We start from the raw sequence: 22,968 nt of genomic DNA, 5'->3' as shown, positions 1-22,968 counted from the left end.
GGTGTCTATTACAGAGATGGGTGGGTGAGATTCTGTGGCCTGCAATGTGCAGGAAGTCAGACTACATGATCATGATTGTCCCTTCTGGCCTTAAAGTCTGAACCTGAGTTTAGTGGTACCCAACCAAATGTTACAAGCCCAGGAAATCCAGAGTGAGGGTTACATTTAAAAGCAATCCAAACACATTGAGGTATGGGAAAGCACAGTTTAGGCGCTCAAGCAACCTCAACTCTGCCCTGTAAGAGACATGAATATGTCTTTAAAAATCAGTTTAATATAAGCTGGGACCACAAACCCCAAAATGCCTTTATAATAATTGCATTGTTATTGCATGGTGTCCCTACAAGACAGCATTAGGGTGGTCTGGATGCCTTGAATGTGCATTTCCATACCTGAATATGCTTCGGTGTCTTTTAAACTTAACTCTAACTCTGAATTTCCTGGGTTTTGTAGTGATTGGTTTTGGGGAAAAGTACAATGTCCTTCTAATGTTGTTTTTGTTACCCTTAAATTACTGATATGTGCTCTCAACTTTAACAATTTTAAAAAACCAAGGAAATTTCAAGACAAAAGAACCATGTTAAGACGAAGCTAATGTCCATGTTAAGATTCAGTTAATGATGTACATGAGTGCGAAACAAGAAACCCAAATGGAATGCTGCAATATGATATTACTAATGAAATCATATGAAAGATATGTTGTAGCAAACTTACTTTGGCTTTGCTTTAAGTTTTAACTTCTAAGGGCAGATTCCTTGGTACCTCAGCAGCAAGCAGCAGCCAGAATGCCCTGGAGAGTTAGGCTGCATTTACAGGGTTTCACTTAACTGTGCTGCTCTCATGATGCAAAGTGCACTGGTAGATGTGGCCATTAACTTGACATTGGGTCATTGGTTTAGAGGACTGTGTTAGTGAGCCTACATGAAGGGTGTGTGAGGAGTCCGGTCCTCAAGTAAAATTTCTCTGTGCTTAAGGGTTCCCCTGGCAGTGCTGTGTGGTGGAGCTGAGGCTGTGGTGCTGTGAATAGCCTTTGGAGCAGTGATTCTCAAGCCAGCATGTGGCCAAGAAACCTTTAAAGAGAAGTGACATTTGGACCCAGTAATCCACAGTGAGAACTCTTGACATGGGTTGAGTCTCTCTCATGCCATTGAGTCGTCACTAAGGTTAAGATTTTGTCATGGGTATTTGTAGTAAAAGTCACAGACAAGTCATAGGCAATAAAGAAGTCACAGAAGTCCCATGACCTATCCCTGACTTTTACTAAAAATATCCATGATAAAATGGGAAGGCACTGAGCAGCTGTGGGGTGGCTGGGAGCTCTGGGCCCTCACCACCCATAGGGGCTTGGAGCTCCAGGGTCCCCATGGGGCCTCCCACATGACAGCAGGGGAGAGGCAGTTATCCCCCTGCCATGGCAGTGGGAAGCTGTTGGGATCCTCCTTCCCCCCATGGTGGCAGGTGGGCTATTGGGGTCCCCCTGCTCCCCCTGCAGTGGTGGCAGTGTGGGGCTGTTGGGGTCCCCCTGCCTCTGCTGCAGGCGGTGACCGGGAAGCTGGCAGGGAGCTGCAGGGATCCCCCTGTCCTGCAGAGCGGCCAGGAGCTGCAGGTAACCCCCCCTGCCATGGCAGCTGGGAGCTGCGGCGTACCCCCGCTGCCCATAGCAGTTGGGAGCTTGGGGAGGCAGTGGGGATACCTCACAGCTCCCTGCCGCTGCAGGAGGCAGCAGGACCCTGCAGCTATCGGTCGCCAGGGCTGAAGTCACAGAGTTCTTTGGAAGTCACGGATTCCGTGACTTCTGCAATCTCCATGACAAAATCGCAGATTTAGTCATTACAACCAATGGGACTGTTGCATGAAAATTAGCTGTAGAGGAAGGGTGGTGGTTGGCTTTTATCTCTGAAGTCACCAGGTATTAACTGTTGCTGTAGTCTATATAATCATAAAAGCTAGATACAGTGATCATTAATAACTTGCCTTAATTACACTCTGTTTTACTGAAATACAATCTGTGCACAAGACTTAAACTACTTGTAACTATATGGAAAGTTAGGCGTGCATGTATAATTTTGCCCTGCACGGACACCACAAAAAACAATTCGGATTAAGATGTGTTAGTGTTTGAGGTCCCAAAATAGACTAAATTGATTGTTAAAGTGACTGCAGATAAAGTGACTGCAGATATTTTGCATCTCTCCTGCCCTGAATAGTGTCCCTGCAGGTCAGAGTTAAGGTTTTTGCTGAAGGAGAAACTTTGTTTTGAAGAATAGCGGGGGCGGGGGGAGGAGAAGTGTACCATTAACCCTTAACAATAACAATGTAGCCCAGGTACCAGATTTTGGAGAGTTTTAGCTATAGGGAAAATTAGGGTCTGTGACTGGGCGGAGTTAAGTTTGTTTGGGTTCCCCAACTCTGCATTTCCAGCCTTTCATGTGTTTAGATTGTTTTTAAATTAACTGCTTATTTCCTAGATTTATAAAACTTGGTTTTGAGAGAACAGCAACTTCCTAGTAATTTATTTTACCTTCCTTTTCTGATACATAGTCAGCCTTAACTTCATCTTCATGTAGCTTGTGCCTGCGAATCTGTTTGTATTGTGCTCTGTTGGCGGGTGGGTGAGGAGGGTTCTGTGGTCCATTGGGTGCAGTGGGGAATCAGGAGTGCTGGATGTGGGCTTGGAGCAAGTGAGGTGGGGAGCGCAAGTATAGGTACAGCTTCTGGACTTCAGCGCATGGCACTCATGTGCACCCACGTGTGGAATACAAATAGGAACCACACATCTTGAAGAACCCCGGTTACAGGTGAGTAACCCCTTCTTTCTAGGCCAAACCTCTCCTTTTATGAAGGTTCTGTGCTGATTTCTCAGCACATGCTGTGCTACCCTGGCTGTCTTGGATAGGCCAGACACAGTGGGAGCCCATTCCTTAATGACCAGCAGTGAATTAGCTGCACATGTGTAGTGCAACTTTCAGATACCCTGTCTGTATTTTTCTCTCTGGATTTTCCTTCTCTACAGAGGTGCTCTCTGGTCTGTGGAGTCCAGAAGTGAACCAATTCCAGCCAGCCTGCAAAAGGGCTTTTATTTTATGCTCCAATAACTCCAAGGCACCTCTGTGCCAGCCCTCCATGCTCTCTGGGGAGATTTGCCGGAGTGCTACAGAGGCACAAAGGTAAGGGCCCTGCTGCTACCCAGCCTCTGTTCCTGGGTAAGGGCAGTACTGCTCAGCCAGGTCCCTACTGCACCTGGCTCCCAGTGTGAACCCTGCCAGGCCAGTGATCCTTTGAGGGTAGGGGACTCCTCTGTGAAATTGCCATTGGAGGAGGGGGAGCTGGGCTGGGCTGGGCTGGGCTGCAGGCCATGCTGGTTTATTCTCCTTCCCTGGCACTGTCTGATGAGGTCTTTGCAGTGAGTGGGCAGCCTCCACCGCCTTCCTCTGCCACGTTCCTGCAGGAGGCAACAGCATTGAAGGAGAGGGAGGGAGGGGACCGCGAGTTACATAAGAAACAAATGCAGCAGGCAGAGTAGCTCCCAGACTGGGGGAGGGGAATGGCAGAGCATTACAAATCCAAACAGCCTCCTGCAAGGGCTTCCTGGCGCAAGAGCTCTGCTTGCTGACACATCAGCAGGTCGTCATCTGAAGCAGCTTCCTGCCAGCTTCCCTTCCCAGGCAGGGACTCTCCCCTGCTGGGGTTGGCAGGCAGGCAGGCACGTGATGCCGGGGTTCCCTGCATGTGGGCCCTTGCAGTTTCTCCTTGCGACTGGCAACAAAAAAGTGTGAGCCTGTCACACTGACTTGGTTGCACTGAGACCGCTCAGCTGCTTCTCTACTTTAATGCCTGATCCATAGTGCTGTCACTGGGGGGCAGGGACGCTGGTGAGGCCAGGGGACTGGGCTAGGACCCATCCAGCAGTGGGGAGGGAAGAGGTGGTCTGAGGTTGCCTGAAGTGTGGCTGGTGGTCATGGGACTTCTGGTGGGTGGGGATTAGTAATGAAGGGTACAAATAGCGAGGCGGGGGAAGACAACCGGGCTGACTCAGAGAGGTATAGGTGACTGTTCTAGGAGATCCAGGGCTGGCAGTGAGACACCCTGGCAGGTGAGAGTGGATGCACAGTGACTATGTGTATGCTCTACCACAGAGCAGAGGACAGCTGTGCGTACTATTGCTTCCCTGGGGGCTTCTTCCATTTCCCACTCCCTGTGTGCCCCATGGACAGTATCTGGAGGGGAGGGAAAGGGAGGAGAGGAGACACGAGTGTAGGGGGCAGCTCTCGCCCAACACATGAATGCCTCTCACTAAGGCAGAAGGCTTTTGCGATTCATGGCTGCTATGTGAAACGGAGTGAGGAGAGGTCATTGGGCAGGGACTCCTGGGGTGGGTTCTGTGGGGGAAGAGGGGCTGAGGGCATCCCCTCACAGTAGTATCTAGATGTCTCATAATCTTTAATGCATTTATCCTCACACACCCCTCAGTGCATGGGTTGGGTCCCAGAGAGACTAAGGGACTTGCCCAAGGCTACACAGGGAGTTTGTGATGGAGCAGAGGTTTGAACTCAGGTCTCCCAAATCCTAGGCTGGTGCCCTGTCCATTGGGCTTTCCTTCTTCTTGTCCGGTGGAGGCTGTCTCTGTCCAGCCCGGCGAGGCATTCCTTTGTGTTTGTGCTGCTTGTGCAGGCAGGTGCTCTCCATGGTAGTTGGCAATAGTTAGCTCTTCTGTCATGTTACGGGTTCAATTAACTCAGTAATGAGAGATGTCAAATAGTTAAGCGTAATCAACTTCATTAGTCAAAGATTAATACAATATAATACAAAAGGGAAGGTCAGTATGTTACCAGCCTGTCCGGGAGGCAGCAGCACAGCTGGTCAGTCTACTGCCTCAAAATCTGAGCTTCACTTTACTTCTGTATATATTAGGGTTGTTTGCAACGGATGAGTGTTTCTGTGCAGTACTTTGAACCTAACATATTATTCTTATCTATCTCCTTTGACATGTTTTCAAAGACATTTTGCTAGGCCTATATAGACCCTGCATATAAACACAGATTGCAACTAGTTTCTTATCTTGTTTTGAGCATAGCATTCCAGAAGTTAGCAAAATGTTAGAGGCATTCTGCACCAGCTATAGTTTGGTACACAGGGCATGTTAGCTAAGCATCAATAAAACAGTTTGTCTTGTCCTGTCCCTCTGGAATGGTTCTGTACCTAACTCTGAAATTATAGCACTACACAGCTACCCTTGATTAAGCAGCTTAACATATGTGAAAAGTGTTTTGGGAAGAACTTAATATGAATAAAAATCATAGTTGTACAAAACATACATGATGTGATATATAATATTGATATTGTGTGTATTAATATTGTATCTGATACTGGCTAAAACCATAAACCTTACAAGCTTGTCTTGTCTATCTCCATACATATTTTGTAAGACAGAGGATCCATAGTTGCCAGCCATAGCATGAATACGTGAGGGCTTGTGTATTTTGCAAACCTTATTGTACTTTCCTATAGAATACAGAGCAAGAGTTATACAAAGGTTACAGCATCTAATTATAGTACAGTTTTAAAGTTATGCAATTCAGCATCAATATAAAGCATTCTAAACATAATGTACTTTACTTATTTACTATTAGCTACTTTCTTATTTTGGTGACATAACACCTCCTTTTCAATCACACTTGCAGTAACAACAGCAAACAATTCTTCTTTGAGTGCTTGTTCGTGTCAATTCCAATCAGGTGTGTGCGCGCACTGGAAGATTTTTCCCCTAGTAGTAGCTGTTGGGTCGGTCCAGGTGCCCCCTGGAGTGGCACCATCATAGCACTCAATATAGGGCCCTGCTGACCCACCACATCCCCTCAGTTCCTTCTTACTGCCAGTTACAACTGGCACTTCCCCTTGTTCTTGTTGTGACAAGCGCATTTGGCAGTCTGTACAGAGTTCTAATTAGTTCTGTAGTTAGTGTGAAGTAGTTAGTTCTTAAGTTTCCTTTGGAGGGGTTTCCCCTTGAGTGCAGTCTCCTAGCTTCAAAGCCTGTGAGGTCTCCAGCAAGTGTATGCCCAGAAGTATTTGGGGGAGAGCCATCAAAATGATCACTGTAGGATCTGCAGCGGGTTTCGCCCCAGTACACTGAAAGATAGAGATTAGCGCCTGAAGATCCTACTAATGGAAGCGGCACTCCGGCCCAGTCCGATTCTGGGTTGGCGGGCCCGGCGCTGAATACTACCTTCTTGGTACACAGTGCCCCAGCACCGTTGGCACGGGGATGAGTGCTGAGTAAAGACAAGGATTATTGACAGAAGAAGTGGAGGCTGAAGAGGGGTCATTCCCTGCCGGCTAGACCCAAGGAGACGGCCATTGTGTGGACTTGCTCGGGTCTCACTAGTTCTGTCTCCCTGCAAGAGATGGTCACGTCAACTCCTGCCCCAGTTGAAGGGCAGTCAAGTCTGGACCCTTCTCGCTCGCCAAAGCTGAGCTGACAATTTTGCCTCCTGTCTACCCCGGAGGCATTTGAAGCAGCCCGGGATCTGCTCCAGCTCACAGCACCGTTCTCCCCACCTAGATGGGAGAGGTTGCCAGCACTGGTCGCTCCCCCAGCACTGTCAAGAGGGAAGCCTGCAATGATGGCGATCTCCATCCCCGGTGCACTGTTTCCTGGCTCCAGAACAGGGTCAACAGCCTCACTGGGCCCTGAGCTCTCGGCGCGGAACCTCGGTACCTTCAGGTACTGCTCCTCCATGGTCCTCCTTTTCAGAGACCTCAGAGTCAGACTCCTATTGATCTCATAGGAGCAGAAGTAGACAGTCCAGATCATCATGAGACTGGAACCCTTACCTGGCACCGTGGCCTGTGCAGTGGCAGCCCCCTGCACAGTGGCCCTTTTGGACTCCCTGGGCCTTTTGCCAAGGGTGGAGCGAAGAGTCGAATTTCAGGGCGGTGGCGGCCTCGGCCACTTTCGTACTGCCTCCGGCATCGGCAGGATTGGGGGTAGTTCCATTGCTCCCTGTTGCCACCATCCCAACCCCTGCGGTACCGGCGTCAGATATGCCAACCCAGTGGTATCAGTGCCGACGTCCTCGGCACCGACAGCCCCAACACCATCGGTTCCTGTTTCAGCACCAATGTATACAGCTCTGGCACTGAGGGCCATGGCACCATTTGCGTCAGCTGCAGCCCAGAATCCCCAAGGACTGCGGGGCCCCTTGGGCATGGAGGGAAGAGAGCAACCACTCCTTGCGGGGTCTCTTCCTCCTGTCCAGATGAAGCGCTGGTGGCACTTCGGTAGCTCCAGCCCTGGAGGACAACAGAGTCCTACAGCAGTTGCTGAGGAGGGTTGCCCATGGCCTGGGCGTTCAGGCGGAGGAGGTAATGGAGGACACAGATCCAATGGTCGATATCCTCAGCCACTCCAGACCAGCACATATTGCCCTACTCCTCATAGAGACTATTGCCAACACCACAAAAACCTTGTGACAGACCCTGGCTTCATTGTCCCCTATAGCTAAGCGCAATGAAAGATGCTATTTTATGCTGTCCAGGGGCTACGAGCACTTGTATACCCATCCTTCACCAGATTCTTTGGTCATGGACGCTGCTAACCAGCACAAGCGCCAGGACGACCAAGGCCCCTCCCCAAAGAACTGGGAGGGGAAACGACTCGATCTTTTGGGGAGAAAGATCTACTCCACTGGTGGCTTGCAGCTGCATGTCTAATCAGCAGGCCATTGTCAGCAGGTACTGCTACAGTACATGCAGGGCAATGGCAAAGTTTGCAGAGCTGCTGCTGCAGGACTCCCATGCTGAATTCTCGGCCCTCGTGGAGGAGGGCAAGCTCATTTCCCGAGCTTCGTTGCAGGTCGCTCTGGAGAGGGCTGATGCGGCCACTCGGGTGTGCAGAGGCGGTCAAAAAAGCAAACAGGATGTTAGGAATCATTAAAAAGGAGACAGAGAATAAGATGGAGAATATTTTATTGCCCTTATATAAATGGATGGTGCCCCCACGTCTTGAATACTGCGTACAGATGTGGTCTCCTCATCTCAAAAAAGATATACTGGCATTAGAAAAGGTTCAGAGAAGGGCAACTAAAATGATTAGGGATTTGGAATGGGTCCCATATGAGGAGAGATTAAAGAGGCTAGGACTCTTCAGCTTGGAAAAGAGGAGACTAAGGGGGGATCTGATAGAGGTATATAATCATGAGTGATGTGGAGAAAGTGGATAAGGAAAAGTTATTTACTTGTTCCCATAATATAAGAACTAGGGGCCACCAAATGAAATTAATGGGCAGCAGGTTTAAAACAAATAAAAGGAAGTTCTTCACGCAGCGCACAGTCATCCTGTGGAACTCCTTACCTGAGGAGGTTGTGAAGGCTGGGACTATAACAGCGTTTAAAAGAGAACTGGATAAATTCATGGAGGTTAAGTCCATTAATGGCTATTAGCCAGGATGGGTAAGGAATGGTGTCCCTAGCCTCTGTTTGTCAGAGGGTGGAGATGGATGGCAGGAGAGAGATCACTTGATCATTCCCTGTTCTGTTCACTCCCTCTGAGGCACCTGGCATTGGTCACTGTCGGTAGACAGGATACTGGGCTAGATGGACCTTTAGTCTGACCTGGTACGGCCGTTCTTATGTTCTTACGTTCTTATGGGTGATGTCTACTGGGATTGCTTTGGGAAGGGGCTTCAGGTATCAGGCCTGCCATATGAGGTCCAGCAAACCATTCTGGATCTCCCCTTTGAGGGGTCTCTATTTTCCGATCAGATGGATAAAAGGCTACATAGCTTAAAAGACTCAAGAGCCACCGTCAAATTGCTGGGCCTCCTCACCCCTGCCATGCATTGGAGGCATTTTAGGCCACAGCCTCCTCTGCGGTTCTACCAACTGCAGAACCGGCAGGATGGCTCATGAAAGAGAAACAAGAGTGGTAGGAAGAGGCTGCACCGATCCTCAGGCCAGGGCTGTGGCCTGTCCAAACCTTTATCCAGCTAGAAGCAGGACTTTTGAAGGGGCGAACGAGGACAGCGCACCAGAACTTGGACTGGATCCAACCTGCCTTATCTTCTCTTCCCAGCTATCCCCTTTCTACCCTGTGTGGGCCCGTATCACATCGGACTGCTGGGTGCTCTGCACGGTAGAGAAAGAATACTTCCTCCAGTTCTCTGCCCGTCCACCCCCCCTTCCCCATCCCTCTTCAGGGACCCTTCTCACGAGCAACTCATACAGGAGGTGCACTCACTCCTCTCACTGCAGGCAGTGGAAGAAGTTCCTCAGGAGCTGAAGGGCAGGGGCTTCTATTCCCGGTATTTCCTAATACCGAAAGCCAAAGGCGGGCTCAGGCCCATCCTAGACCTGCGAGAGCTCAACATGTTCATGAGGAAACTGAAGTTCCGCGTGGTCTCTTTGGCCTCCATATCCCTTCCTTGGATTCAGGGGACTGGTATGCCACCCTCGACTTGAAGGACGCGTACTTTTATATAGCAATTACACCATCCCACAGAATGTACTTCAGGCTTGTGGTGAGCAACAGTCACTAGCAGTTCACATTCCTCCCATTCGGCCTGGCAGCGGTGCCCCTCGTGTGTTTACCACGTGCGCTGCAGTCGTGGCCGCATTCCTACACAGGTGCCCCCGTGCCTCAACGACTGGCTGCTCCAGGGCTCAGGTGGAGGCACAAGTCGACTTCTTAAGAACGACGTTCGACGAACTGGGCCTTATCCTGAACGTGGGGAAATTGACACTGTCCCCTGTTCAGCAGATGGAGTTCATGGGGCGGTGCTGGACTTGACACAGGCCAGGGCATACCTCCCAGAAGTGAGGTTTCTAGCCCAGAGCGACATCATTCAAAGTCTCAGGCAGTTTCCCACCACCAGGGAATTGCCTGAAGCTTCTAGGGCATATGGCCTCTTGTACCTGTGTGGTGCAACACACCAGGCTCAGACTCCAGCCTCTCCAATCGTGGCTCGCCTCGGTGTATTGGCTGGCTCGAGGCACTTTGGACGGGGTTGTGACTCTGATTCACCCGGTCCTAAACTGCCTCCAGTGATGGCTCGACCCGCAGGTAGTGTATGCAGGGATCCCCTTCTCCTGTCTTCAGCCATCCCTCTCACTAGTGATGGATGTGTCAGCTCTGGGCTGGGAAGCACATCTGGGGAACCTCAGGACACAAGGCTTCTGGTCTCAGGTGGAATTCGCTCTCCACATCAGTCTCAGAGAGCTGAGAGCAGTGCGTCTGGCATGGCACTTGACAGTGAGATGTGTATCAGTCATGACAGACAATGCCATGGCGATGTTCTATATTAATAAATGGGGATGCACACTCCTCTCCCCTGTGCCTGGAAGCCCTCCGCTGTGGGACTTTTGTGTAGCTCATTCAGTATACCTGCAAACGTCACACCTCCCTGGAGCACAGAACAAGTTTGTGGACCGTCTCAGCAGGTCCTTTCACAGCCACAAGTGTTCCCTACACCCAGACATCACGAACTCCATCTTCCAACGATGAAGCTTTCCCCAGATGAAGCTGTTCGCAACATAACAGGAAGTGCCAACAGTTTTGCTCCTTCCTGAACCACAGCCTGGGCTCCATCGCAGACATGTTCCTCCTCCCAGGGAGAGGCCCTCTTTTCTACACATTCCCACCCACTCCTCTTGTTCACAAGGTGCTCCTCAAGATATGGAGGGAAGAGGCTTCAGTGACATTGATAGCCTCAGCCTGGCTCCGCCAACACTGGTACACATCCCTCCTGGAGATGTCCGTGGAAGCCCCAGTTACCTTGCAGCTCTTCCTGGATTTACTAACTCAGGATCCCAGCCATCTCCAACACTCGAACCTCGAGTCGTTGCACCTCATGGCGTGGAAGCTCCATGGCTGAACCCCACAGAGCTCTCCTGCTTGGACCCAGTTAGACAAGTCTTCCTTGACAGTAGGAAACCCTCCAGCGGGGCTACCTACCTTGCCAAGTGAAAGAGATTATCATTCTGGTTGGCGCAGCATCACTCATCCCTGATGCTCGCCTCTATACCACTCATACTGGACTACCTTCTCCATCTCAAGCAGCAGGGACTGTCCATATTGTCAGTAAGGGTTCATTTGGCCGCCATCTCTGCCTTGCATTCAGGCTCAGAGGGCCTGTCGGTGTTTGCCAACCTTATGGTCAGCCGTTTCTTGAAAGGTCTTGACAGGCTATATCCTCACGTCTGACAACCGGCCCTGACCTGGAACCTCAATCTGGTCCTTTCCAAATTGATGGGTCTGCCCTTTGAACTGCTGGTGACATGTTCCCTACACTATCTGTCATACAAGGTGGCATTTCTGGTAGCGATAACCTCAGCCAGGAGGGTGTCTGAGCTCAAGGCCCTAACATCAGAGCCCCTTTACACTGTGTTCTATAAGGACAAGATTCAGCTCAGGCCATATCCAGCTTTCCTCTCGAAGGTTGTCTCCCAGTTTCACATTAGCCAGGACCTCTTCCTCCCAGTGTTCTATCCTAAGCCGCACTCAAGTGGCAGGGAGCAGAGGCTCCACTCATTGGATATCCACAGAGTGCTGGCCTTCTACACCGAAAGAATGAAATGGTTTAGGAAGTCCATTGAACTGTTTGTGGCAGTGGCAGACAGGATGAAGGGTCTTCCAGTCTCCTCTCAACGAATTTCCTCGTGGATCATGTCCTGCATACATGAATGCTATAACCTGGCAGAGGTGCCTGCCCTCCACTCTCAGCGCACTCCACTTATGGCGCAAGTTTCTTCAGCATCGTTTCTGGCGCAAGTCCTAACCCGGGAAATATGCAGAGCAGCGACGTGGTCCTCAATACATACTTTCACTGCACGCTATGCAATTACCCAGCAGGCCAGAGACGATGCAATGTTTGGTAGAGCAGTGCTCCAGTCAGTGGATACCTGAACTCCAACCCCTCCTCCTGAATTTAGGCTTGGGAGTCACCTGATTGGAATTGACATGAACAAGCACTCGAAGAAGAAAAAACGGCTTCTCACCTTCTCGTAACTGTTGTTCTTCAAGATGTTTTGTTCATGTCCATTCCAATACCCACCAACCTACACCTCTGTCAGAGTAGCCAGCAAGAAGGAACTGAGGGGGTGGCGGGTTGGTAGGGCCCTATATTGTGCGCCATCATGGCGCCACTCCAGGGGGTGCCCAGGCCAACCCAACAGATACTGCGCGGGGAAAATTTTTCTGGCTGCTGTGCATGCGCACACATCTGATTGGAACGGACATGAGCAATACATCTCAAAGAACAACAGTTATGAGAAGGTGAGTAACCATTTTTTTCCCATGCTTTGAACAATACCATTTTGCTTGTGAGAGCTGACAACATCTGTTTTCTGGTAGTTAGCAATAAAGCAATTTACATTCCTGGTTAATTCTGTCTGTGAGAGCTGGTTTCCCAATATATCTGTTGACGAGTCAGTTTCACAAACTTTTATAAAGTTCCAATCCTTATCTGGTAATTGCCCTGCAACATTCAGCAATGTATGTAACAAACTTTTCAAGCAGTTTTTCCATTTTGTCTTTGGCCTAGCTGCAAAGCACCATGGGGCTTTGGCTTAGTTTGGTCAATGGTCATGCACCTCATTTCAGGGTTCAACCAGCTCTCAGGGTCACCTGGCTCTGTATTGTTCTCTCTGGGAAGGGAAAGCAAGTCACTTTCTCCAGGTTCTGCAGGGAATAGGGAACAGAGCTGAGGATGGAACCAAGCAGTCCTGATTCCCCATCCTAATTTCAAAGCACTAGGTGCTCTCTCAGCCTGTTGACTATTCCTGAAGTCTGTCAGCCTCTTGCTCCAGTCATGTTCTTGCTAGTGTGCTCTTCAGACCTGGACTCCGAGGAGAGGAGAAGAGAAGAGGTGGTTTGTCTTTCCTCTCTGGTGGTGTCCTTCCCCTACACACAGGCCTTCTCGCTTCCCCTACAGGCCTGGGATACCTTTTGCATGGGCTGTCTCTATGTGAACCTTGCCCCAGCCCTAAGGCTAGTAGTTGGTGTGCAAACTGCTTCCCCAGTTTGTGGCTGAATCCCCTTTTCCTTAGCTTCATCTGTCTGCTCTGGGTGTCTCAAGCCTGGGTGCTTGATCCATGCTTCTGCAGTTGACATACACATACCTCCTGCTCTAGAGTCTGAACGCCCCACCTCTACAAGGCCTCTAATCCCCTTTTCCCCCACATCTCCAGAAATCTCCTGTCCTCCTCTGCAGCTGGCACCACTTACCACGACCAAGCCATAGGGCTGACTGGTAACAGGGAGGCAGCAGCAGTGGATTATCCAGGGGCTCTTCTCTCTCTCTAAGGCTGGAGGTGAGGAGTATTCTGGTGAGGTATTAAAATCTCTCCCTCACCTCTGCCAGGTTGTGGAATCAGTGGGCCAGGGACATGCAGGTAGGTTCCAACGTCCCTTTGTGCTGCAGATTTTATTTGTCAGGTGGAGCTGCCATTCTCTCAGGTGAGAGAGTCTGTGACTGTTAATTCCTCTCCCCCTCTCTCCACAGAGCCATCAATCTCATCAGGGCTGCTCTCTCTGAAGGCAAACAGCAACGGGCAGGCTGGGGGCTCTGAAGAGGAACACTCCCAAATCTCTCCAGCTCACCGTTTGCAGTTCATTTCTGGGTTTGTGTTCCAGTTTCTGTCCTCCCTTGGTGTCTGGCTCTGGTTAACAGAGAGCAGCAGGCCTGCTGTGATGGAGTCCCTCTGAGCCCCCAGGAACGTGCTTAAGGCTTGGATGGTGGTGCTGCTCATCACAGACAATGTGGCTGATACTTCAGAGAAACCCGTCCTTGGCCCCTGTTCTCCAAGTGCCTGAGTTGGCTGCAGGCCGGGACCTTTGCCTCCTGCTCTGGGTTCTAAGCTTGGCTATTGTACAGATGGATGGCCAGGTCTATTCCCCGACTGTCAACACACACTATGGGAAGTTACGAGGGGTCCGGGTTCCACTGCCTAGTGAGATTCTGGGTCCTGTGGATCAATACCTGGGGGTGCCTTATGCAGCCCCTCCCACTGGGGAGAAGAGGTTCATGCCCCCTGAGCCACCGTCCTCCTGGTCTGGAATAAGGAATGCTACCCACTTCTCACCGGTCTGCCCTCAGAACATCCACAGTGCGGTCCCGGAGATCATGCTGCCCATCTGGTTCACCTCTAATCTGGATATAATTGCCACATACATTCAGGATCCCAATGAGGACTGCCTGTACCTCAACATTTACATTCCCACCGAGGATGGTGAGTCTGTCCAGGGTGCCAGCAGGGTGGGCGGGGGGTCCCAGAGTTATTCTGCTGCTTCTCAGCTCTGGTTGGTCTCACCTGGATGTTGTGTTTGAAGCACGTGCTTGTGGAACCTGCAGCATGCTGTCTGTGGAAAAGCTTTTTCTAGCCACTCTGCTTGCCCTCTGCCCTCCAGCTGTTTTCTCTCTCTCTCGTGCTCTCTTCTCCCCTTCCCCCCCCCAGCTCTCTCCCTCCCCCTCCATGGCATTGTCACGGGTTCCTCTTTTGTTTTGCCAAAACTGAAAGGGACTCTCTGACCGCAGGTCCACAGAGCGATGAGCTGGTTTGGGTTCCCTAGGTGCCAAGTGCCAGGTTCTGGCTTGAGTTTGGTTTGGGTTTGTCTTCCCTCCCCACCCTCAGGTTCTTGTGCTAGTTCTGGGGTGTGGGTTGTTGCTGCTGGCTGGGAGGAACACTCTCTCTCTTGCTGGGATAGGGTCACCAGCCATTCTTGACTGCATTGCACAGAACAATGCAGCTAGCATATGTGCTTCACTGGGACCAGCCAGGGGCTGAGTAGGTGGAGCTGGGTGGGAGCTGGAGCGCTGTGGACCCAGCCCCTTGTGGTGAGGCTGAGTGCCTCAGGGTGCCTCTTCTCTCTCCAATCTTTTTTTTCTATAGGGGATTCCATCTTAATTGTAAGTAGCAGTGCCAAGGAGGCAGCACCCTTTCCTCAGGTCCATGGCAGCCTCACCACAAGGGGAAGTTGTGGGATCCCATGGGCTGTGCCAGCTGCAAGAATCTCTCGATAACACACGAGCCTACGATGGAAGAGAACTGGAGGGGGAATCTGCCATGCCCTGAGCAGTTTTCTGGGAAGACAGCTGCTCTGGAGCCCCAGCAGCTCTGCTTCTCTTTCCTTGGGGGTTCCAGGCTGCAGAGGACAGCACCATAACTTCCTTTCATCCCAGTACCCCTGGCCCCAGAGTTTTCCTCCTGCAGCGATGCTCCCCTCCCCACGTCCCGCGGTCCCAAGAGGGGGTGGTGGGAGGGTGGGCAGTGTGGTTGTAATTGCATGCCCACTCCAGCCGGTGGAGCCTCCTGTTATTTTGTAGTCTTTTATTCATTTTACAGTAAAACGGATTTCCAAGGAATGCGCTCGAAAGCCCAACAAGAAAATATGTAGGAAAGGAGGTATGTAGCAAGCCGGACCTGACAGAGAGGCACAGAGAGAGGACAGAGAGAGAGAGAGAGGAGGGGGGGCACCTGTCCATTCTCTCCAGGCCTGCGGCATATTTCTTCAGCCTTCCTCTCGTGCCATGTGACTGAGACAGTGGGCCCTCCATACAGCCTGCAATACTGTCTGTCTGTCCATCCACCCATCCTCTGCTCAGAGGAACCTTCAAGATGCTCCTGCTACATGCTGCTCCCTTTCCAGGGCCAGACTGGGCTCCTCAGTGGGAGGCTCTGGGTTTGAATCAGGGCAGGACCCAGGTGCATTTCCAAGCCTTTCAGAACAGCTGCTTTTGCATGCTGGAGCCAGTGCAGCCCGCTCCCATTGAGGGTGTATGGGTGATAGAGAAATATGGACTGCACACCCCATTCACCCAAATCCTCCAGCAGATCCCAGCTCCCAAGGCCTGGGAGTGCTGCTGTCGAGGAAGAAGTACTCTCACCTTCTTTAACATTTACATGCAAAGCATCCCATTCATTCATCTTATGGCAGCAAAGGCAGGAGAAACACCTTTCATTTGGTCTCCCTGAGGTGGGGTCAACCTAGTCAAAGGTCCTACTGAAATGTACACCGCACATGGGCGTGCTTGTGTAAATGGGTATGCACCGCACCATTGTGAACAGGCCTGGTAGAGTTCTGATTGCTGTGGGAACTGGGACCATGTGTGTGGAAGCTCTGCCCCCCAGCTGCATTAATTTCATGTGTCCCTATACAAATATGTAAATTCTGTTGGCTGTAGAATTGTTTCTCCACCCCCATGTTGCTCCCTCAGTCAGGCATGCCACCTCTGCGCTCACATGCACATACACGTGCCTCTCCTTTCCCTTCATGCTGGCCCTTGAAGACCCTACTCTTGGGTTATCTGGCACACATGGAAACCTGCTCCGTAGCCCCTTTCATAAGCAGTTCTTTACTGCCCCAGGGATCCCTGCGCACATGGCTGCCGCCTGGAAAGCTGTGAAACAGCTCCAGTTCAGAAACCATTCTGCTTCTAGCCTATGTTCCACAGCCCTGCCTTGGAGTCTCCAGCCCCGAGGCAGGGACAAAGCAGGATCTTTTCTTTGGAGTCGTGTATGCAGTCCCCACCTGATACCAAAATCTGTGACATCACAGTCCTCTCTGGGAATGGTTTGCCTGAAAAAGCATGATTCTGCATCACTGTCACAGACCCCAGTGTGCGGGGAGGAGAGCAGCTGCTAGAGACAGACAGGATTGTGGGAGAAGATGGGAAATGTGCGCTAGAATCATACTTGGGTTTTCCCCAGAAAGCAGCTTTCTATGCACACCAGCAGCACAGACCCAGCTCTGCCCCAGTGGCCTTGAGTACCTCCTTGAGTACTGCATCTGTGTGCAGTGCACTGGGGTGGTGAGGCAAGGGCCAGAACTTTCCTATCCAGCACAAGGGTCCCACTTCTCCCTCAAAGGGACAGGCAAGCTTTTCTGAAAGGCTACATGTGGGGAGAGGAGAAGCCCCCATGGGGATGGACTGCCACTCTCCCCACACACGCACACACATGGTGGGGTCCAACCCAGTGGCTCTCGAGGAGTTGTGTGGCCTGCCCAGGCTCTGGAGCCCTTCGTGTGGCTGGGCCTTTGGGCTACTGAGTCCTTGCCCTGGGAGGGGTTGTCATGTCCTGGGGTCCTGTGTCCTCCTGTTCTCTTCTCTGTGCGTTCCTCTTGGTGTCCAGGACCTGGTGCAGTGCGGCACAGCTTGGAGATTTGACAAGAATTCTCTTTCCTTCCAGAGATTTCCCTGAGTTCTGTTGTTTGGTTTCTTTGCTTTGCTTTCCCTGTTACTGTCTGGCTACTCACACGCCATCTCTCTGTGAGTGCCAAGGCTGCCCGAAAGGGCCAGCGCATCAGGGAGTCTCCACACGCTGCCTCTGGAGTGGGCTGCTCCCTCTCATGCTGTGCCAGCAGCTGGCCCTCCATGAGCCACTTCAAAGCACTTCCTCTCAGAGAGCTCCCCAGCCCTCTTTTCCCAGCCTGCCATTGGCTGCCAGGGCTTCACAGACCCCTTGCTTTGGGAGGGGAAGCCGGCACTTCAGCTGGTCACTGGGTGTGCAGGGTGTGTGTGTGTGGAGGGGGAATGTTTATTAAATGCCATTAATAAATGATCGTAGGGGAGAGATTCAGCCTGGTGTCTCCTCTCCCACCACTTCTGCCTGTGGTAGGGATTTCTGTGCTGTCCATCGCTGATTCCTGTGTATGTTCCATCTGCAGAGGAAGGACCCTAGTGGCTGTCTAGTGGGGTTGGCTCAGGTTAGAGGAAGCTCTGCCTTTCCTGTAGGATAGTGAAGGTGCTTAGTTCGCATCAGTGATTATCCCCACCCAAGTGTTGCTAACAGAAACGTTCAGACTTCTAGTTAAATGTAAAAGTAATCCAAATGCACTAAGAAATGGAAACGCACAGTTAAGGCGCCCAAGCAACCTTACTTCTGCCTTGTAGGAAGGCCATGAGGGGCTAAAAATGAAATAGATCCATTTCTAAACATGTTTGGGTTGCTTTTACATTCAGCCTTGACTCTCAACTTCCTGGGTTAGTAATTCTTGGTTTGGAGATAGGTGCAACATTCTGGAATGTTGTTACATAAGTTATTGCTATTTACCCAGCTTTAACTTCAGGAGATTGTGGATTTTTTCTTTGAATTTCCTTGTACTTTAAAGTTATTAAAATTTCATACGTGAATGGTAAACAAGAAAAGAAACCTAAGGAGCAGGTTCCTGTGGGATATTTCTAATGATCTGAAGATAGGAAGGGTCAACTTCAGATCAGTTTTTTTATTTTAACTTTTTATTTATGTCCATATTAACCTGTACACGTCAGTCACTCCACTCTGGAGCAGCCAGAGCTCCCTGACCAGTTCCCCGTGCTCCTGGCCTCCATATTCCCTTGTAAACATGCGCAGCCTGTCTGTTCCTCACATGCTCCTGCGTGCACACAGCTCAGACACTCCCTGGTCAGTATACGTAGTGCGCAGTGTTAGAGGTAACAGTTCTCACTGCAAGTGTCTCCTTCAACAGGGGCCAATGGGTATCCTGAAGAACAAGATGGTCACCGTCTTGTTTCCAAAGGAAGGGAAGTCGAGCTGTACCCAAGGTGGCCTCTGCTCTTTCCCTCAGAATGTTTTGGCTTCATTCTCAAGTGGAACTAATGGGAAATGGTGACTGTTTCGAAAAAAGTCCTCAGCCTTGTTCTCGCTGTCAAGGAGAGCAACGGGAGCCAGCAGCCATTTTGAAAGAGGAGTTCTTTGGGGTATTCATGAGCCTCTGCTAATAAACAGCAGCATGTAATGATCCTTCTCTCTAACACACCAGCTTTCAAATATGGCCTCCTACAATGTCAGAGAGTTCTGGCCACCCAGGGAGCTTTATGCATCCCGTCTACCTCCTCAAGTTCATTCTGTTCTTTGTATGTCCTGGTCGTCTGTGGAGGCCACGCTGGCCTTCATTCAGGCTCGGTTTTTGCTTTACATGCCAAGCTCTACTCTGCCTTAACCAGGGAGCTGTGCACACTGCTTCCACCCAGAGCAATCAGCTTACAAAAGGCTCTGCCCAACGCCCTCAGGGGTCTCCACCTCTGCCCATTCTGATTTCTCTTGGGAGCCAAACGCCAGCTTGATCCCTGAGGGGATGTGAATAGTTTAGAATCATAGAATATCAAGGTTGGAAGAGACCTCAGGAGGTCATTTAGTCCAATCCCAGGCTCAAAGCAGGACCAGTCCCCAACTAAATCATCCCAGCCAGGGCTTTGTCAAGCTGGGCCTTAAAAACCTCTAAGGAAGGAGATTCCACCACCTCCCTAGGGAACCCATTCCAGTGCTTCACCACCCTGCTAGTGAAATAGTGTTTCCTAATATCCAACCTAGACCTCCTGCACTGCAACTTGAGACCATTGCTGCTTCTGTCATCTGCCACCACTGAGAACAACTGAGCTCCATCCTCTTTGGAACCCCCCTTCAGGTAGTTGAAGGCTGCTATCAAATCACGCCCCCCCCCCCCCCACTATTCTCTTCTGCAGACTAAATAACACCAGTTCCCTCAGCCTCTTCTCATAAGTCATGTGCCCCAGCCCCCTAATCATTGCCCTCCACTGGACTTTCTCCAATGTGTCCACATCCCTTCTGTAGTGGGGGGGACCAAAACTGGACGCAATACTGGTGAGACAAGTAAGGTCTGGCCTTCGCACAGACTTTGTGCCTGTAGAACTGGGTTGATGAGGGCTCTAATATCATTCTACCAGTACAACTCCTAGTGTGGACACAGTCTGACCAGTATCAAGGTGCCTTATACTGCTATAGCTTATTTCACTTCCAGTACAGGCCTGTCCCGTGTACTACAGCACCCACCCTGGGAGGGCTGTCTTGCTTTAATACACCAATACAGCTAAAGTGCTACACCCCTTGTGTGTAGACAAGCCCCTGAGTGGTTACAGAAGTGCATCAGCTAGGGCAGTGCGGGGTGACTTCCCACCCTGACTCTGTGAGAATTGCAGTTGTGTTGTTCTAGAACAACTCTTGCCTCCTTCCCTGTGGCCTGCAAACTAGTGAGTGTTACCAAAAAGCCAGTGACCAAACTGTGTTGAAATAGCTACACCAGCAGAGAGGGAGGGGCCAGAGGAGCTCTGGGTAGAGGAACTCACTGGATCTGATATGAATTGAGTCTGTTTCTTACTGCTCCCTTGTGGAGCCTAGTTAGATCTCTGCCCCCCACAGGAGGGATAACACACCTCCCTCAAGGGCCACAGACTCCTCACTCTCCCTTGGGAGGCACCAGAGCCCCATGGGGTTAGTTATTTCTACAGACCCATAGATCTGTTTGACTCTTTGCCAACACAAAAGATGCTCTGGCCAATGGGAGTTAAACAGCTGGTGCTTTCTCTCTGCCTTTCTCCAGGAGGTCCCTGAGGTGAGGGGTTTGCGCTGGTACTCCTTCATTAACATCGCAGCCATTTGGCTTTTTTGCACAAATCCCCTCCTATTAGCCCAGACCTCAAGCCCGCTGGACATAGAGCTGCTAAACTCCAGAGCTGTTTCATACTTCAGGCAGTTCTGAGTGGCTCTCTGCTGGGGTGCCAACCAGCATGCAGGCACCTCCGTTTAATTGCCTACTGCAGATCTATTAATTAAAATGAAGAGGCGCTTGGGGATTTTTGGCCTTCAGGAGATTTGCTGTTAGTGTCCCAGGGCTGGCCCTTTGTGGGGCCATAGTGCAGGAGGGAGGGGGCCCTGATGGCCTTGAAGTCCAGGTGGTGAGACAGGTGGAATGGCATCCTGGTGCCAGGTGGCCTGTTGCTGCTCAGGGCACTTGGCCCATTGTTTGTATTTGTGACAATTTGTATGAAAGTTGATTTTTTTTTAAATTATTCGTAATTGAAATTGTGCACTGGTGAGAGCTGAGCCAGTGTCCCAGGCAGCTGTAATGTAGCAAGGGCAGGGCGTTGTCTGTCTGCCTCTCGCTGGGGAGATTGCCTTGCTGGGAACTGCAGTGTCTCTTCCCCTTCCTCCCATTCCAGCAGCATAGCTCTGGTTTCTATGGCTACTGGGTAGTCCCTGAAATCACAGGGAATGGACAGAAAACCCCTGCTAGACCCCGGGCAGGACTGTTCCCTAGGATAGGTTTCCTGCCTCGAGTGGGTCTGAGCGCTTGCAGGCCTTTTCCATCCTTAACTCTATGGGTCTGTGATACCCTATGCAGCTAGGTGAGATGGGCAGAAGGGTTAGTCTGTCACTGCTCTCAGGTTGGCTCTTTTTCTACCCCACTACCCACCTTCCCTTTATCTTAGCCATCCCTAAACTCAGTCCATTTGGACCCTGCATGACACTAGCACCTGCCACAACATTCAGCTGGTCTCAGCAGGTGGAGTGAGCCCACTCTCCGGCTGCCTTGTTTTGAAGGAGAATAGAGCTGGTTTTGAAGACGCTGAGGCTTGGGCTCAGAGTGCTGTGCTTCTCCTGCGATTGGTGTTGCTAACCCCCTAAAACTGCCATCCTCCCCGTGTCTTAGGTCTTGTCTACAATACATTTGCACTGGTTTAGTTAAACTGGTGCAACCCCTATGTGGATATTCATATTTTGGTGTGAGTAGCTTATTTTGGTTAAGCTTAAACCTGTTTCTAATACACTTACACTAAACTAAAATGAGTATCCACACAGCCTTTGGCACTGGTTAACATGAAGCCAGTGCAGCTTCATGGATAGCTTCAGAGGTTTTCTTGCAGAAGAAACATCCTCTTGTTAGCTGAGGAAAGGAGGAACCAAGTATCCTTTAATGTTGTCAGTTGCATGTCTAGGGATGTAAATAAACAAGCTGGTTAGCAGCTCTGGCCTGGCCCTGAGGACTGGCTCGATTGGACCTGTTAGGGCTTCTGTGGTCAGGTTTAAGGATTTGGGATCTGAAGTGGGTTGGTGTATTTAGATGCAAATAAACTGGTAACTAGCCAAAACCTATTGGGTGTTACCCCAATTCTGGGAGGCAGGGCAGGATTGCTACATTGTCAGGTTCTGGCCGCCACACCCCTGTGAAGCTGTTTCCACAATCAAACGCCTCACTATTGCAGGATGTTTTCTGATACTCAGCCCAAATTTTGGCTGAACTTAATCTTGTTGCTCTTAGTTGTAACCACTGAGGGCCCTGCTCAGTCCCTGCACCCTTCACACTTGTAGCTCCTTTTTGTATCCACCCGTACTCTTCATTCAGCCAAGTCCTATGTAACTGATTCCTGTAACCAGTAGTCACGCTGCTCGCTGTGGGTCCTTCATTGTTTCTGTGGGAATTCAGAGAAGAACCTGAATTTGACTCAAGTTTCTGGTGATGGGGCACTCAGAAATAACAAAGTATTCATAGACTGATAGATTTCAAGGCCAGAAGGGACCATTGTGATCCTCTAGTCTGACCTCGTGAATAACACAGGCCAGAGACCTGCCCCAAAATAATAATTCTTACAAGATGTCTTTTAGAAAATGTATTTTTATATTCCCATTGATGGAGAATCCACCATGGCCATTAAATTGTTCCAGTGGTTAATTACCCTCATTGATGGAAACTTACACCTTATTTCTAATCTGAATTTGTCTAGGTTCAATTTCCAGCCATTAGATTGTGTGTTGTACCTTTCCTTTCTAGACCGACGAGCCCATTATCAAATATCTGTTCCCCACGTAGGTATTTGTAGACTGTGATCAAGTCACCCCATAACCTTCTCTTTGTTAAGCTAAATACACTGAGCTCATTGAATCTATTGCTATAAGGGATGTTTTAATCCCTCAGTCATTCTCAGGGCTCTTCTGTGATCCCGCTCTAATTTATCAACATCCTTCTAGGATTGTGGGCACCACAACTGGACAGAATATTCCAGTAGCAGTCACACCCCTGCCAAATTACAGAGGTAAAACAACCTCTCTTCAACTTGAGATTTCCCTGGTTATGCATGCGAGGTTCCCATTAGCCTTTGGCCACAGTGGCTCACTAGGAGCTCGTTATCATGGTTATCCACCATGACTCTCAAATCTTTCAGAATCACTGCTTCCCAG

General features: G+C 50.3%; 1 protein-coding gene across 13 annotated transcripts in view; it reads left to right on the top strand.

The window, feature by feature from the left end:
- The window catches only part of NLGN3 (neuroligin 3), a 109,375-nt gene that overhangs the window by 46,280 nt on the left and 40,127 nt on the right, over positions 1-22,968 (top strand). For 8 of the 13 annotated variants that reach the window (XR_007775880.1, XR_007775879.1, XR_007775881.1 and 5 more), the window contains 2 exons: positions 13,497-14,223; positions 15,337-15,396. Coding sequence is in view for 10 of the 13 variants with exons in the window: in XM_050964905.1 (XP_050820862.1) it covers positions 13,752-14,223; positions 15,337-15,396 (532 nt within the window). In the remaining 3 variants the exon portion in view is untranslated. Of the gene's footprint in view, positions 1-2,773; positions 2,799-3,022; positions 3,168-13,496; positions 14,224-15,336; positions 15,397-22,968 lie in introns of those variants that run through there. The other 5 variants (XM_050964909.1, XM_050964908.1, XM_050964906.1 and 2 more) reach the window with 3 other exon arrangements.

Source organism: Gopherus flavomarginatus, chromosome 8 (assembly GCF_025201925.1).
Source record: "Gopherus flavomarginatus isolate rGopFla2 chromosome 8, rGopFla2.mat.asm, whole genome shotgun sequence".
In the NCBI taxonomy this organism is placed as follows: domain Eukaryota; kingdom Metazoa; phylum Chordata; order Testudines; family Testudinidae; genus Gopherus; species Gopherus flavomarginatus.
Note: the sequence above shows the minus strand (reverse complement) of the source record. Positions and strands in the feature narration are given on the sequence as shown.